Source organism: Mytilus trossulus, chromosome 13, assembly GCF_036588685.1.
Source record: "Mytilus trossulus isolate FHL-02 chromosome 13, PNRI_Mtr1.1.1.hap1, whole genome shotgun sequence".
NCBI lineage: Eukaryota > Metazoa > Mollusca > Bivalvia > Mytilida > Mytilidae > Mytilus > Mytilus trossulus.
Genome location: NC_086385.1, coordinates 50,536,087 through 50,554,928, shown reverse-complemented (window position 1 = coordinate 50,554,928; position 18,842 = coordinate 50,536,087). Strand labels below are relative to the sequence as shown.

The window sequence follows — 18,842 nt, the reverse complement described above, 5'->3', positions numbered from 1 at the left end:
AATTTTAACATTAATACAGCTTTATCATTAACATGTTTTTTCAAACTTTTTAAATCTTGGTCAAACCATTTTTTATGATTACATGTTTTTACCCTTTTCTTCTTCTTTTTTAGTGATACTTTGCACACTTTTTCGTATATTGAATGAATACTATATGTGGCATCATTCATATTCTTTTTGTCTAAGATAATTTTGTTATTTAAAAAATATTTTAGCTCATTTTGTATGACAGGATGTGTAAATGATTCCTGGAAATTTTGAATACTTTCTGTGTCCCATTTATACTTCAAAGGAAAGTCTTTCATATGACTTTTATTTTTCTCCAATTGGAAAGATGCTAAAATCTTAAAAGTGATTATGCAATGGCAATCTGAAAAATTTGCCTTAAAATCTGATACATTAAAATATAAAATTTGCTGGAGTAGCCTTTGAGAAACTAAAGCATAATCAACTACACTGCATCCATTAGGTTTGAAACATGTAATCGGTTTCCTGTTAGAATGCTGTTGCTTTCTTAAGCTTAAACAAACAAACAAATTTTGAGAGCGCCTCCCGTGAAATTAATTATTAAGGTAATCAAAATCAATAAAATTTAAATACGATTCGAATGTTTGCGTTTAACTGTCATTTGTAAATCCAACGAGTAATCGATAAGTAAATCTTCACCGACATCCGGCTAATATTTTTCGATTTGCATGACAGTTGTTCATGAAAAGCAGTCCACGATTAATTCTCTTGTTTTGTTGATTTTCCGAAGTCGAGAGCATGTTTCTTTTCCATAAAAACGGAAGTTTATTTGCATCATTGAAAATTGCAAAAATAAACTTTATAAATTTATAAAATTGCAGTTTTTATACGACCGCAAAATTTGAAAATTTTTTCGTCGTATATTGCTATCACGTTGGCGTCGTCGTCTGCGTCGTCGTCGTCGTCGTCGTCGTCGTCGTCCGAATACTTTTAGTTTTCGCACTCTAACTTTAGTAAAAGTAAATAGAAATCTATGAAATTTTAACACAAGGTTTATGACCACAAAAGGAAGGTTGGGATTGATTTTGGGAGTTTTGGTCCCAACATTTTAGGAATTAGGGGCCAAAAAGAGCCCAAATAAGCATTTTCCTGGTTTTCGCACTATAACTTTAGTTTAAGTTAATAGAAATCTATGAAATTTTGACATAAGGTTTATGACCACAAAAGAAAGGTTGGGATTGATTTTGGGAGTTTTGGTTCCAACAGTTTAGGAATTAGGGGCCAAAAAAGGGCCCAAATAAGCATTATTCTTGGTTTTCGCACAATAACTTTAGTTTAAGTCAATAGAAATCAATGAAATTTACACACAATGTTTATGACCACAAAAGGAAGGTTGGTATTGAATTTGGGAGTTTAGGTCCCAACAGTTTAGGAATTACGGGCCAAAAAAGGACCCAAACAAGCATTTTTCTTGGTTTTCGCACCATAACTTAAGTATCAGTAAATAGAAACCTATGAAATTTAAACACAAGGTTTATGACCATAAAAGGAAGGTTGGTATTGATTTTGGGAGTTTTGGTCCCAACAGTTTAGGAATAAAGGGCCCAAAGGGTCCAGATTTAAACTTTAAACTTCATAAAAAAATGAATAATTGGGGTTCTCTGATATGCCGAATCTAACTGTGTATGTAGATTCTTAATTTTTGGTCCCGTTTTCAAATTGGTCTACATTAAGGTCCAAAGGGTCCAAAATTAAACTTAGTTTGATTTTAACAAAAATTGAATCCTTGGGGTTGTTTGATATGCTGAATCTAAAAATGTACTTAGATTTTTTATTATTGGCCCAGTTTTCAAGTTGGTCCAAATCGGGGTCCAAAATTAAACTGTTTGATTTCATCAAAAATTGAATAATTGGGGTTCTTTGATATGCCAAATCTAACTGTGTATGTAGATTCTTAATTTTTGGTCCCGTTTTAAAATTGGTCTACATTAACGTCCAAAGGGTTCAAAATTAAACTAAGTTTGATTTTAACAAAAATTGAATTCTTGGGCCTCTTTGATATGCTGAATCTAAACATGTACTTAGATTTTTGATTATGGGCCCAGTTTTCAAGTTGGTCCAAATCAGGATCCAAAATTATTATATTAAGTATTGTGCAATAGCAAGAAATTTTCAATTGCACAGTATTCAGCAATAGTAAGAAATCTTCAATTGCACAGTATTGTGCAAAAGCAAGAAATCTTCAATTGCACAGTATTGTGCAATAGCAAATATTTTCAATTGCACAGTATTGCACAATAGCAAGAAATATCTAATTGCACAATATTGTGCAATAGCAAGAAATTCCAATTGGATTTCAATGGGAGTTATTTTTCTTTGTCCAGAATAGTAGTTGAATCAACTTAAATCATTGTTTTATACAATATACAATGTATATTCACTTTTACTACCAACTGATAGATTAAAACAATCTTTACCATTCAGTGATAACAAGCACTTTTTTACATTTTAATATTTTATGATGTATTTTAATGAGTAGTTATTGTTGCAAACTTCATTAGAAATTTGAATTGAGATCAGTTTTGAAATAAGGGAAAGGGGGATGTGAAAAAAAAATTGGAGGGTCAATTTTTCTCATTTCAGATTTCATAAATAAAAAGAAAATTTCTTCAAACATTTTTTTGAGAGGATTAATATTCAACAGCATAGTGAATTGCTCAAAGGCAAATTTTTTTTAAAAGTTCATTAGACCACATTCCTTCTGTGTCAGAAACCTATGCTGTGTCAACTATTTAATCACAATCCAAATTTAGAGCTGAATCCAGCTTGAATGTTGTGTCCATACTTGCCCCAACTGTTCAGGGTTCAACCTCTGCGGTCGTATAAAGCTGCGCCCTGCGGAGTATCTGGTTAAATATTGATGTTATATGACAAAGTTCTTAAGGATAACAAAAATGCATATCAGTAACAAAGCAGAGTAGAAATCATATACTACCATTTTAGTACATAAAACATTCTTGTAATGATGTCAAAGTGCTGAATGTCCTGCAGAATATTTCTTCATCAGGCTTGATAAACAATCTACCCAAGAACCATTATTATGGTACAACTGTCTACTTACAAATCTTGCGTTACGAAAAAAATGTGACGCAGATTCCAAAAGAAGAAGAACTTCTATCATCAACTGAAGCTGTTCATTTGCTGATATAGTATGAGGATAGGCGAATTTGGTTAGCCTTATTGGTTTATAGAATTCATCCCATGTTTGCTTTATTTTTGTCATGATCTGATTTGAATCACATCTGTAATTATGGACTACCAACTTTGCAAGGTGACAATGCAGTAAGGAGTGCCAGCAGTTGATTGGTTACCGCAGGGACTTGCCGGGATTTTCCTTGTTGCATTTTTTTCTATTTCTTTCCATATGACCGAAGCTTGGGCTACTGTTATATTGAACTGGTCATGGTAGCCAGGCTGATTAAACCCAAGAATATATTGGGAATTGCAGAAATATAAATTACTTTTTGAAAGTGTAGACTGTTTACCTTCGGTACATACCCGGATCTAACGTGTATAGGAGGGCGATTAAGATATTGCATCCTTTCAGGTGAATGTAAAAGAGTAGATTGTTTACCATTGGTACATACCCGGGTCAAACGTTTTTCGGACATCGATTAAGATATTGAATCTTTTAGAGTGGATGTCAAAGTGTTGGCTGTTTACCATCGGTACATACCTGGGTCTAACGTTTAACGGACGGCGATTAAGATATTGAATCCTTTCTGATGGATGTCAAAGTGTAGGCTGTTTACCATCGGTACATACCCGGGTCTAACGTTTATCAGACAGCGAATAAGATATTGAATCCTTTCTGATGGATGTCAAAGTGTAGACTGTTTACCATCGGTACATACCCGGGTCTAACGTTTAACGGACGGCGATTGAGATATTGAATCCTTTCGGGTGGATGTCAAAGTGTAGGCTGTTTGCGATCGGTGCATACACGGGTCTAACGTTTATTGGACAGCGATTAAGATATTGCATCCTTTCGGGGGGATGTCAAAGTGTAGGCTGTTTACCATCGGTACATACCCGGGTCTAACGTTTAACGGACGGCGATTAAGATATTGAATCCTTTTGGGTGGATGTCAAAGTGTAGGCTGTTTGCGATCGGTACATACCCGGGTCTAACGTTTATTGGACAGCGATTAAGATATTGCATCCTTTCGGGTGGATGTCAAAGTGTAGGCATTTTACCATCGGTACATACCCGGGTCTAACGTTTATCGGACGGCGATTAAGATATTGCATCCTTCCGGGTGTATGTCACCAGTTGTACTTGAAAACAATAACAAAAAGAAAACAATAACTTCATTGACTGGTTGGAAAACGTCTCTTTAAGAGTGTCTCGATCTGGATTACAGAATAGCACAGGATTGACCTCAAAATAAAGAATGAATAAATATTGCATAAAAGTTAAAGGATACAAAAAACGGAAAGCGACACCCCACCCCCACTAAAACTCTCAATCATGAAAAAGATCTCACACAATTCACGGCTTGCCAATGGTTATCGTTTCTGAAAAAACCCAGAAAAGCGCATTTAAATATCAATATTTATTGTGGTAAGTTTGTGTATTAAGAACCAATTATCGCAATCCTCGTAGACTACCGTAACCAAAAAGGACGACAAACAATAAAACAATCAAAATGTTTTTGAGGAGAAAATCTAATGAAAATATCCCAAAACAAAGTAATTCTGCACAATATCGGGCAATCAAGCACATGCCTAAGGATTTTGAAGCCATGAACTTATATCGTTAAACAGGTAAAGATCAGCATGAAATTCTAAACGTCAACAGTCTAAAGGGAAGTGACGATGTTTTGTGATGATATCGAATATAACCAAAGACTTTTTTTAACAGAGTTAAACATGTTAAGCTATAAAACAATATGGGTGTAAATGACAACCGGTGTCTTTTATGAGCGTGTATAAAATGTATGTAAATATATATTTTAATCATATAGACTCTTTTCCGCAGACAGTTTTTTCTATTGGGCACGTAATGGGCTCTGTCGAACAATGACATTAAATGAAAAAAGTAAGTAGTAAACAAAATTATAAAAGGACATTATCGATCTTGAAACAATGTTTGGTCGTTAATACGAAAATAATAAGGTTGTATAGCCTGCAAATAAGCCTTACTGGGTGTTTTTTTTCTAATTGAATGATCATAAGTAAATAGAGGCGTAAGGTACCAGTGGGACATTCAAACTCATACATCGAAAATAAACGACTTGGCAAAGGCTAAACAAAAGACAAACAGACAAACATTAGTACACAAAACACCACATAGAAAAATAAAGACTAAGCAACATGAATCACACCAACAACTCAGGTGCTCGGGAAGGGTAAGCAAACCCTGCTCCACATGTGGAACTCATCGTTTTGGTCATGTAAGCTAGATGACGTTTGATCACACAAGTCGGTTTGATCACACAGTACAGTCATTCAGAAGAGAGGCTAAATATACCGCAGATCCTGTTCTACCTGTGTCACCCGTCTTGTTGGGTCTTAAGCTTAAGAATGAAGAACATCGTATCCGGCTATTTTTATGGCAAAAATGTATATTCCTCGATTGCTACAAAATAAATTGAATAGAATTAACATGATTAAGAATCTGTCTCAGTCTCAACAAGGCAAATATAAAATATGGTCCAGAAGCGGTATGAAAGAAATTTTATGTTTCAAGAATCAACACATCAAGAAGATATACTTTTTTTCATTAGTTTTGGTGCAAGTTTTAGAAATAGCTAATTTGCATGATATGCACCTCGAGTAAATAAAAAATGTAAATTTATTAAAATAGAAGCCTCCTTATGATTGTCTTTTTATACTGAACACAGTGTTTAAACTTACAAAACAAAATAAAGGGTTTTATAATGAATGTTATCGATGCAACAGAAGCCCACTCATAAAATGTGGTTTTCCCCGTGAAAATCCAGTGTTATTGAAAAGGCAAAATATGCCATTTTTCAATATGGGGTACTGTGAAGCGAGGATATTTTTTGTTTTAAATTCTATCACATCTAGGACAGTTCGCCAACTGAAATATACCGTTGGCAAAAACTTTATAGGCGAGTGTAATATTTGAAAAAGACGTCTAGTTAAAGACTTTAATGCACCCACCTAACATACGGCTATTTTTTTTTTAAATGAAAGAATAATGATTTAACTTTGATTTTTGCCCGGTCGTCACAAAATCATACGGTGCAGTTTTTGTAAAACTGACGTTTATTTCAGAAATTACTTGAAAATTATAAAATTACGACATGATTTTCAAGCAAAGGAAATTAAGCGTAGCTCTTCTTTTAAGCAGAATAATTAAGTGAATTAGATTCTTAAAATATTGAAAAACAATATTTACAACTGTAGGTCCGCATGCTTTTGCATTCCAACTAAATATTTGATATTTTATGCGAACATTTCCATAATCTTGACCTTTTCGGATCTACGATTTATTTTTTATTATTATTAAATATTTTTGCACTATATCCGTTTTAGAACACACCAAATTACTCGTCAGTTATCGCTTTTTTCATTCAAGACCTAGACTTTATCTCAACATTTCTTAAAATCACGAATTTCTGTAATTTTATAATGTTAGTGGTAAAATTACTATAGTTTCCGGAATTCCTTATCTACTTCGTTATCGGTTTTTGACTGGATATTTTGTTGATTTTCGTGTACTTAATAGTGCTATTATAGTATGATAAATCATATTTAAACGGTTCTATTTCTATCTTTAACTCCAGCGTTGCTTAAATAGACATAAAATCGTCCAAAATGAAGATCAAATCAAACTAAAACATAATTTTGAGTTCTGTCCCTTCTAAATAAGGAATCCATCGGAAAATTGTAGAAAATCTTCCGAGTCGTGTCGAATTTTCACAGTCCAGTTAAAATGAAACACTACTAAATAATTCAAAATTTGGTGACTATGTGGAACGCATCTATCCAATCGAGCTAGAGATCAAGGATACTACAGATACAGTTAAGTCGGCCTCATATCTTGACTTACATCTAGAAATTGACAATGAGGGTCGGTTGAAAACAAAACTTTACGACAAAAGAGATGATTCCAGCTTTCCAATTGTGAACTTTCCATTTCTAAGTAGCAACATTCCAGCAGCACCTGCATACGGGGTATATATCTCCCAATTGATACGATTTTCCCGTGCTTGCATTTCCTATCATGATTTTCTTGATAGAGGGTTGCTGCTCACAAGGAAGCTATTAAACCAAGAGTTCCAAATGGTGAAGTTGAAATCATCCCTTCGTAAATTTTACGGACGCCATCACGAGTTGGTTGACCGTTATGGAATAACCGTATCACAAATGATATCGGATATGTTCCTTACGTCGTAACTACAATCCCCTTCCCTTTCCTGAATGTGACCTACCGAATTAGACTATTTACCGGATTTGTTATCACATAAGCAACACGACGGGTGCCGCATCTGGAGCAGTATCTGCTTACCCTTCCGGAGCACCTGGGATCACCCCTAGTTTTTTGGTGGGTTTCGTGTTGTTTATTCTTTAGTTTTCTATGTTGTGTCGTGTGTGCTGTTGTTTGTTTGTCTTTTTCATTTTTAGCCATGGCGTTGTCAGTTTGTTTTAGATTTATGAGTTTGACTGTCCCTTTGGTATCTTTCGTCCCTCTTTCCTATGCTAAAAAGCAAAAAATATCCATTGATTGGCACAGATGCATAGTCTGTCAGGTATTTACTACATAGAAACTATGTAGTTCAACCCTTAAACGAAGATACAGTTGTATTGCCGCAGTGGGAAAACGAAAAGATTGAGTTTACAGAAGACTAGTCGATGAATATGAAAAAATGAAAACATCCTATTTGAAAGTACAAAATAATTATATCATAAGTGTTGCTATAAATATTTCAAAAGTAAGCACAACTTATCGTCATCTGTTTTGTCTGTACAAATAATTTGTACTACAATACCAACTCTACTGAGCCAGTCTCTACTCATATACCAATTATAAGTCTTATAAAGCATGTAAGCAAGTTACACAACGTCATAAGGTATCCTCTGAGGAGCAAACTCAAAATGTATTAAGTGTTGCTACACATATCTCCTATAATGATATAATTTACAAAATAACTTATGAGAATTGTACTATTAGACCTTTAAACCATTGAACTTGCATCACTAAATATTTGCTACAAAATTTGAAATCAGAAAGTGAAGAGCTATTTAATTCTGAACATGAAACAGCTTTTCTTACATTTTGACGACTAAAGATGACTTGACTGTACACAAGAAAGTATTCTTGTTAACAACTTTACTTGATAAGTTAACCGGACTTAATTTCTGCCCGAGGATTGTCGAGGAAGCTAAAGACAGCTTATCAGCTTCAACAAAATCTAAACATATTTTGGTCAATTTATAGTTACATGTATACAGTCTCAACAAGGCCAAGGTACGTTCAATTTTGTATACAGAAGTTCTGTAAAATTGTCTGATTTCGTACAGACGGAAAATAACTGTTTAAAATGTGATATACAGTCTGTTAAATTTAAAGATCTGAGCAGTGACTGCGAGCAAAACTGGAAGCAAATACTTTATGCAGCTGCTAGTATTTTACGGAAGCAGATAGGTAAATGTGTAACCCAGTCAAACGAATATCCACTATCTAAAGATAGAATGGATCATTCAATTGAAATTATGCCACCTGCTTTCAAAATTTTTCTGTATTGTCTTTTGGATGATGGCGCATGACAGTTAATAAAGAGTAGGATATACCAATTGACAAAGTTCTTAGTTGTAGGGCTATAGCAGAATGTATAGTATATATAAAGATACATTTTTTTACTTCTTTATATTTAGGTTTATCATTACAACTGCATCGTACATATGGTCACACCTTTGATAAGTATTAACTAGTTTGGCTGATCATGAGATTATAAAAATTGAAGATGGGGCATACATTCTACATGGTATTATTTCTATTTCTGCCAGTCAAACTTTATCCATACCAAGACAATGTCGACCTAACTACAAAAACAATAAAAGTTCTTTGTATGACTTTGGTTGGCTAAAAGACAACAGCGGTCCAATGCAAATTTTATTTACTGTTATGATGTCGTCCGACTTTCTACAAGATTTGATCTGTTCACGCAAAGGTCTAGGTATAGGGGGAGGGTTGGGATCTAAAACAAACATGTTTAACCCCGCCGCATTTTTGCGCCTGTCCCAAGTCAGAAGCCTCTGGCCCTTGTCAGTTATGTATGATTTTTTTTATTTTAATTTCTTGTGTATTATATTTCTTTTTATAAAGACATAAGTTAATTAGTGCCAAAGTATTCAAACGTCATCACCAGCGTAAATAAAAGTACAAACTACTTTGTCAAGTGTTGTTTGATTAATTAGGTATCTCAAGACACACGGTGGTCAACCAATGTAAAATCAAGCACAGTTTGACGTAGAATGAGTGATCATATTTTTCTTGTGATGTTTTATATCAAAATTGTCTATTTGTTGATATAAATATACTAGTAGCACTTTACTCATTTTAGAAATGTTAGTAAGTACTCTTATCATATCTGATTAAGTGATGTAAATGAAATTGCGGTATGATCCAGAATCAACAGATTGCACTACTATAATAAAAACAAATCTGCACTATGGTTGTCTGATCTTGACGTGGTTGGCAGGCTTTCAAACTAACAGGATACCATACGTTTCCTCCATTTTAATTTACAGTTCATCATGGGACTTTTCTATGAAATTAGAAATACGTCATATGTTATATTTTACCATTGCTTCAAATATTTTGTTTCGGATTATTTTATATCAAATTTGCATATATGTGCAATAAGTTGATATGGAGGTATTGCAAGATTTAAATAATGCAAGGGCGGCTACAGATACATTTGTGTGACTTCATGGTTAATTTTCAAAGACAACGATAGAAAGCGTTACGTAACATACGTTACGGTTAAAATCGACCAAAATTAATTAATACTACGATAGAAATATGTTTTCCCAACAGTGATACAGTATTCCTATAGTATTGTTTCGTTTTTGCATTTGTTTACTGAAAGTATCCGTGAATTGAAATTGCACCCATGACGTTTGAACCCGATTAAAAAAAAATACACCATAATTTGTTTTGACGACCGGGATATTTAGAAAGTACACATTCCTAGCTTTCCAGTGATATATAATTAAGCCGTATGTTAGGTTAAAAGTGTAAAATTGGCTCTCATATCACTTGCCTATTAGTCACACAAATAATTCTGTTAAAAAAGTGTTATTTTGTTTCAAAATTTCAAATCTGGGTTTTCAAATCTTTCATAATTTCACTTGCTAAATTGTTTCTTTTTTTCTTTTTAGTTTTCTTTAGTTGTTAGTTTTAAATATCTTTTACCCTAGACACAAATTATTTTATAGTTGCAAACATTAATTTTGCATTTGGTAAGCATTTTCAACAGTTTTCTTGGATGTAGTTATCTTCACCTTTCCCTATAAATCTCCAGTGTGGAGGTCGATATATTTAGGACCGAAAAACACAATCTGCAGAAGACTTGTAAAAATGTATGGTGAACAACTCATCTTTCAAATTTAACCTCATATCCCATTGTGTTATGCCGTATTATCAATGGCTGGCTCCATGCATGGACGATGTAAAACTGATTTGTTAGAATGACGACAGCAAACCTAACAAGATTGTGTGACTTTCAGAAATTTTTGAGTGTGAAAAGAGTGAAGAAAGACATATAACTGGATGCGGTATTTGATAGTAAGATCACGGAAATGCATTGTTCTTATTCAGGTCCGCTTTCAGAACGTCTGAATGACAATTCAATTGCAACAAGTTTAAACGTGTTGATTGTACAAAACCGTCACCCTTATCTGAAACATAAGTGTAATAAAATATATAAAATATAAATTGAAATGACTTGAAAAACATTTTAACACAAGTCAACATACACTGAACGAATACATTTGATCTATGTTACAATGTAAATACTAGTTCAATAAAATAATGGACGAATAAATAACGTAACAATATGATACCACTGTGAAATGATATTCAGTTTCAGAAGAAAAACAACAATCCGCCATTCTGTATCTGTATCTGTATCTGTGTAAGGAATTCCCTCCTTCAAAGGAGCACTTCTTTTCAGAATCGGTTCAAAAGTTCACAATGTATATATTTACAGGACTATATTTACAGGGGTCTTTGGTAGACAAAAAAGTAAAAATCTACGCCCGTGGGGTGAATGCTGGCTACATTCAATGGCCCTTTCGTTTGTTTGACGGTAGAGCTTTCAAAAGTTCATTTCTTTTGGTATGTAACGCATAGCACAGTTTTCTATTTATATACTCCACTTTGAAGCAGTTGTCCATGCATTTGCATCTACAGCCACATGCGCATAATAATCTACTTGGGTCTAAAATAAGCTGTTTATTTATTACTAAGCTGGTTAGGTTAAAGCATTTATCACAGTTTTTAATGCTTCGAAGAAAGCAGTCTAATTCATACAAGTATGGTATACGAATATTATTCAGAGGTTTACAATCTAGAATAAAATGTTCAACAGTTTCTGAATTTTCGTTGCAGAGAAGACAAGTTGGATCTATTGAATTCTGGTTAAATGCAGCCTTATTGCTTTGCAGGTAATAAGTTCCTGTTAAAAGCTTTAATTTTGGTTGTAGGCGGCTAATATCTTGTGCAGAGGTACCAACACTTGCCAGACATGGATGAATATTGTACCATAGAATATTATTTGCAGATAAATTGCGAAGAGAGCTGAATAATGATACTTTTGTCCTGAGTTGTTCATACCAAACGTTGTCCACTGCCTTCTTAACAATTGCTTTCCATCTGTATCTACTGACCGGGTTCTGTATAAGTTCATGAGCTGATTGTAGGTTATATTGTGCAAGTAAGCAACGTATTTTAGAAAACTAGTTTTTGGAGTTAAATCCGGATATCGAGAGTTGTCTTTCTGCCAGATCTTTTTCAACGGATGATTCCATACCACAAATCTTGTTGTATATGTTTAAGGCTGCTTTGTGTATAATGCCTTGGAGTGGTATAACTCCTGCTATAGTATAAATTGCTGCGTCCGCCGTGTTGTTGGGAAGCGACAAGATCTGTTTAATTGATTTTCGATAGAATACTTCTAGTGGCTCTAATTGTTTATTGTCTGGAAGAAGAATGTCAATTCCATAGATAAGAACGGGAAGAACATAAACGTTGAAAATGTGAAGACATGTTATTGGATTTAGCCCATTCTTTCCATGCAGACCAGCCCCCATCAGGCTATACATAGTTCGTCTTGCCTTTGAGATGTTTTCATCAACATGGATGCAGATAGTTTTTTTTAAATCAGAGCTGTGTTTTATGCCAATATGCACAGCTGAATCTGGCTCATTCATTTATATGTTATTAATTTTGAAGCTGAAGCCTGTATCTTTTGAAGGTGGTTCATGTTTTAATACAACACTTTTTGTTGGTTGGAGTGAGTATTTCTCTTGCATGCTGTAATTCTCAACCGTGGGGTGGGTGGGTGGTTAAACATAGGCAAACTTCGAATAACTTTATTTTCTCAAACGAACCCCTTACGTAATACTTTTTCCTGCTTTTCACGAATGTCATGAGCTTATATACCCGTCAAACCGGCAATTTCGGATATATGCCATCCAATCAAATTGAACATAAATACTCACCATGTGCTTGATGTTAACACATACACGTTTTCATAGTAAACAACTACGTGCCCATTAACAAAAAAACTATTATCCACAGGTAAATAAAATAATTTTGTTGTTAGGTATACAGACTAAATTGAGAAAGGAATTATTCTTTTTAGAATAATTTTGATGTATATAGTATGAAGAAGTGAAAATTTAAAGTTTTACCAAACACTTAACAAAGCTGATATATAGACCAGATATATCTACAGGTCAAATTATCAAGAAAATACGATTTGAGATTACATATATATATATCAAAGGTATAGATCAGATGACGTAGTAACGGGCACGTAGTTGTTTACTATGAAAACGTGTATGTGTTAACATCAAGCACATGGTGAGTATTTATGTTCAATTTGATTGGATGGCATATATCCGAAATTGCCGGTTTGACGGGTATATAAGCTCATGACATTCGTGAAAAGCAGGAAAAAGTATTACGTAAGGGGTTCGTTTGAGAAAATAAAGTTATTCGAAGTTTGCCTATGTTTAACCACCCACCCACCCCACGTTTGAGTTGGGTATTGTTTAATAATGTGGGAATATACAAATGTTAAATTATATTAATATGAAGTTTTCCTCTTTTATAGATCGATTTTGATTGTGTTACTGTATATTTTATTAAATGATAAGATTGGTAATTTGCTTGCCCGAATTTATAGTGAAGGATTGAAGTTTGAAGAAGTGTAAATGTAATTAATATTAAATGCTGCTACAGCTGAAGGCACACTTATCCTTTATATGTGTTGTTTATGGGTTTTTTATTTAATGAAAAAATATATTTGTTTGAGCGGGCGAATAAGAATATAATTACAGTTACTGATAACTAGTTAAAAGCCAAAACAATTACCAATAAAAAAGCATGCATCAGAGATTAAATTCCACTAAAACACATCCAAGAGATTTAATATTTTAACGTCATGGACAGTCAAAGCAGACATGACTTGGACAGTGCCAAAAATAAAGGCAAAGGATAGTTATTGGTTAACACGTGGGTGTGTCCTCATACATCCAGTTTGAAAAGAATACAAATTTAGTTATGTTTTAATTTGCTAATGCCAAATCAATATTAGTGCCAATGTTAACTATATTCAAAGTTCTAATTACAACATTAGTAAAATAACCTTTTAATAGTAAAAAGTGTGTTTAAAGGTTTTATGAGTCTACACGGATCACAAAGTGATTTTTGTGCTTTTAATACAATTTCTGTAAAATGTAGTATGCAAAATACTGTTTTTAATAAGTTTTCCTCAGGTACAGCCAAATTTACTATCTTTGTATCTATGAAAGAATTCAGTAAAAGTTTTCAGTCTTACTTTGGTAACTGTTTACATGTAATTGAAGAAAATATAAATATATCACACTTGTAACTTTGTGAAACAGACGCGCGTTTCGTCTACATAGAAGTCAATAGTGGCCCTAGACTGTATGTAAAAGTTTGGCTACTTATATCATTTTTAACGGCATAAAGGGCCTATAATTACACCGGTTGGTAAAATCGCTCTTCGCAATGTACATTCTAACTGTTAAGTTATATTTGTTTGAAACAACTTTTCGTTCAGAAGTTTGTATAGGTTTGCTTCATATCACAACCACGACTTACAACCGTAAGTGTTGCACAAGGAGTTTAAAATGTTGACAAGATCTTTGGACAAGGTACAACACAACTTTTACTTTGTTTATATCTGTCTTTGTTTTTACATCAAGAGAGTCCTTTTCAAGAATTGAAAATCAATTCTACCAATATCAAAACTTAAATCAATAGGAATATATGATATAATCAAATAAACCCATGGTCCGGGATTTATATAATTATTGAACACTTTACAAAATCTGCAGAAACAATACTTAATAGTAAAGGAGGACCATCATACAAGTACAGGGTACCTATAAAGTACTTTAAAATGTCATTGAATTATTGGAATTTTGTCACGTTGTTTCCTACAACTGGAAATAATTACATGTAATTAGTAGATTTTATTTTCATGTTCTGTAACATATTTGTGAATAATTATGATAATTATTAACTTTCGTTGTCTGCAAAATTTGTTGAAAAATTACAATGACTTATGTTTATATGAATTATGAATACGTTGTAGTATAAAATATTCGTAAGGGTTCCACGGAACCTCGTGCCTCGCCTACTTTTGCTGTTAATCGCAGACTCAACAAAAATGAGGAAAAACATCAATAAAAATTTCCCTCTCGATACTGTCTTTTGATTGAAAGAAGCTTTTAAGTTTGGTAAAAAAAAATCCAGGATAGTTTATGAATCTAATAAATGTTTTATAAACTTTAACTGCAGACTGTATGTAATGTTAACTGGAAGAAAAACTAAGTCCATTTATAAGTAAAATACGGAAAAAGTGATTATTTTTTTTTACAAAAATTTACTTCTGAATAATATCTTATGATCAGAAACAAGCTTTTGTTTAAGTTTGGTAGAAATCCAGGATAGTTTAAGAACATTATAAAAATTTTAAAAACTTAAACCACAGAGTGAATGTTTTGTTTCTGGCAAAAAAACTAAGTCCATTTATAAGTAAAATACGGAAAAGTGGAAATTTATTTTTACAAAATTTTCTTCTTGATACTATCTTATGATCATAAACAAGCTTCTGTCCAAGTTTGGTACAAATCAAGGATAGTTTATGAAAGTTATTAAAATTTTAAAAACTTTAACCACAGAGTGAATGTAATATTTCCTCGCAGAAAAACTATGTCCATTTATAAGTAAAATACGGAAAAAATGGAATTTTATTTTTACAAAATTTACTTCTGGATACTTTCTTATGATCATAAACAAGCTTCTGTCCAAGTTTGGTAGAAATTCAGTATAGTTTAAGAAAGTTATTAAAATTTCGAAAACTTTAACCACAGAGTGAATATTTGTGGACGCCGCCGACGACGACGGAATGTAGGATCGCTTAGTCTCGCTATTCGACTAAAGTCGAAGGCTCGACAAAAATGAACTTTTACCTTTTATGAATTTTGATATTTGAAGGGTTTTCTTTTAGTGTCCTGAAAATGACAACTTATTAACCTTGTCAAGTATAATTGTGAGTGTTGACTTCACTTCAGCTTTAAAATACCTCACACTGACTGTTAATCGTGTCGGTGTCGTTTATTTCCTTACACGCAAAGAACAATATCTACACTTCCAAATACAAACAATACATGTGTATAGCAGCTCAATGCTATTTTATGCATTTTGATTCTTTAAATATAGGTAGAAAATAAAACTCATATGAACTAAAAAATGATAGGACTTCTGATATTAATCACGATCATTGCATAAATATCGGATGGTCAAATCACTTGGAAACTTACAATATAAATAAACGGCACTCGCTGAGGCGAATATCGTTTTATAGCCATACCTGTTATATGTGTTAGTTATTGAAAATATAGATTAACAGAACTATTTTGCATTATACCCAATCAGTTATATTCATTTATATGTGGTAATCAAAAATAATTTGAGAGAAAAAAAAATGTTCATAATTTGTTTTTGAATTTGAAACGTCTTTTTGTTTTTAAATTAAAATCTTGTATATATTTGCTTTACACCACAACCACCACTTCATTTCGTTTATATCTGTCATTTTTTTTTGCATTAAGAGAGTCCTTATCAAGAATTTCAAATAAACCCTGTCCATAATAATACTTTAATAAATAGGAATATATGATATGATCAAATAAACCAATGGTTCGGCATTTGAATAATTCTTGAACACTTTACAAAATATGCAGAAACAATACTTAATAGTAAAGGAGAAACATCATAAGCGTACATTGTACCTGTAAGGTACTTTTAAATGTCATTGAATTATTGGAATTTTGTCACGTTGTTTTCTACAACTGGTAATAATTACATGTAATAAAAAGAATTATGTAATGTTCTGTAACATATTTGTGAATAATTATGATAATTATTAACTTTCTTTGTCTGGAAAATTTGTTGAAAAAGTATAATGTCTCATGATTAAATGAATTATGAATACGCTATAGTATACAAATGAACATTTGAGTTTTATAAATTTTGGTATTTGAATGGTTTTCTATGCGTGTACTCAGGATGACGACTTATTAACCTTGTCAAGTATAATTGTGAGTGTTCGTCTTTAAGATACATAACACTGACTGGTAATCGTGTCTATGTCTCTGTTTTCCTTACACACAAAGAACAATATCTACAATTCCAAATGAAAACAATACATGTATATAGCAGCTCAGAGCTAATTTATACATTTTGGTTCTTTGAATTAGGCTAGAAAAAACCCCTCATATGTACTAAAAATTAAAGGACTTCTGAGTTTTAGCTCGATCATTGCATGAATACTTGTTGTATACCAAGAGAACCATACAATGGCCGCAACAACAAATGAGTGGTACTGATATAACTGATAATTTTTTATGCAATCCCATGTTCAAGACATGCTTTAGGTTATCTAGTTCATATTCTAAATGGAAAAATTGATTTAATACTAGACAGAAGATTCCATAACACATTAGAATGTTAATATCCGGTAAATAAATGTTGTATTTCCACCTGCATGAAATGTAACTATCAATTAAAAATCAAATTTAAAACGAATGCACGAAATATTAAGTTGTGTGTTTGAACTTATTGGTCCATTCCCAATATCTTTATTAATATTCGTCCGATATTTAAACGTTGAAGTCCTATTACAACAAATAGTGATATAATAATAATAAATATTTATCGTATATAATCTTCGTTTCATATATAAGCTAGATTTGTTCTACATGCAAAACAAAAACAATAAATTGAATGCGCTTGTAAACTTATTAATTATTACAAAATGTTAAACAATAACAAAATGGTAACCTTAATTAGAGAGCATTCACTGCTTTCCTGTGGAGGCCGAAACATAACATTTTTAATGCCGTAATGCTATGCGACTGGTGTGGCTGATATCCTAACTACGCTGAAAGTCTTATCAACATCAACAAGATTTGATGCCTTATTGGTCATTTCTATCCAAATCTGATCTCAAGGTTCCAGTTTAATGTCGATAGTTTGGGATGCCGTATCATCATCATTATTAGTGTAAAACAACACCAAAATAGCTATATTCTTCCTCAAGTAGTGTGAGCGGTGTCGAGGCCTAGCATCATAGTTATAGACACCGAGTAAACTCATTCTATGTCTTGACCAACAGTTAATATACCTAATTCCAACCGCTGTTTTAACCATGATCTGTTCAAAGTAGTATTGTCAAATCGTACCGTTTGCCTAACCGTTTGACCGATTAACCGGTTACCCGGTAGTTTAAGTTGGTATTTGAACGCCATATCTATAGTAGTCTACAAATGAACGTATTTATAATACAATGAGTTGAAGTTTGTCCTTTGGCATTATTAAGTTTGTCTGTGAGGGCTCCTGGCGAAGTTTGACCTTTAATAATCCAAAACACTGTATTTACTATCGCGTTTGTAATAACTTCAGATTAAAAAATGAAAAAACCTTCTTGATCTCGATGAATTTTAAATGTTTGAAACCGATGATTCTTTTATTGTCTGTTTGTGTTTCTAAAAATAATGTAGAGTGTTTCAATTTGAATTGATTAAGCCTGTCCTCGTACCATCTAGTATACATTAATTAAATTCACGTTTATTTGCATTTCGTTTACAGTATGACACAGCCTTGCACTATGAAGGATGCACATTAAGATATGAATCTACGCAATATTGTATCAAACATAAAATAATGAAGTAGATCGTAAAATTTAATAGGATTTCTATTTAAAGTTACTGTTTAAAAAACATATTGTTTACCAAAATCTTGTCCCGAGCTGATAGAAAAATTGTCTAATCCCAATTAATGTCATGATTTTTGAGTTAAAAAGCAATCAACATACTGGACAATTGATCTGTCAAATTAATTACCACGACGATAATTTTTTAATAAAACAAAATTATTTGGTGAATTGAATTAATTCATTACAAATCTATCATAAGTGAAAAAAGTGCGGTATTCAGTTAGCTTTTTTGGTATTCGATATTCGGTCTTTCTGACGATTAACGGAATTTATTGAAAGAAAATAGGGACGAAAGAAACCAGA

At 32.7% G+C, this 18,842-nt stretch overlaps 1 protein-coding gene across 1 annotated transcript in view; it reads left to right on the top strand.

Annotated features, from left to right (window-relative positions):
• The first annotated feature begins 5,432 nt into the window (after nt 1-5,432).
• The window catches only part of LOC134694451 (P-selectin-like), a 42,534-nt gene continuing 29,124 nt past the window's right edge, over nt 5,433-18,842 (top strand). Inside the window, exon 1 of the mRNA XM_063555462.1 lies at nt 5,433-5,565. Within this exon, the coding sequence (XP_063411532.1) occupies nt 5,433-5,565 (133 nt within the window). The remainder of the gene's footprint in view (nt 5,566-18,842) is intronic.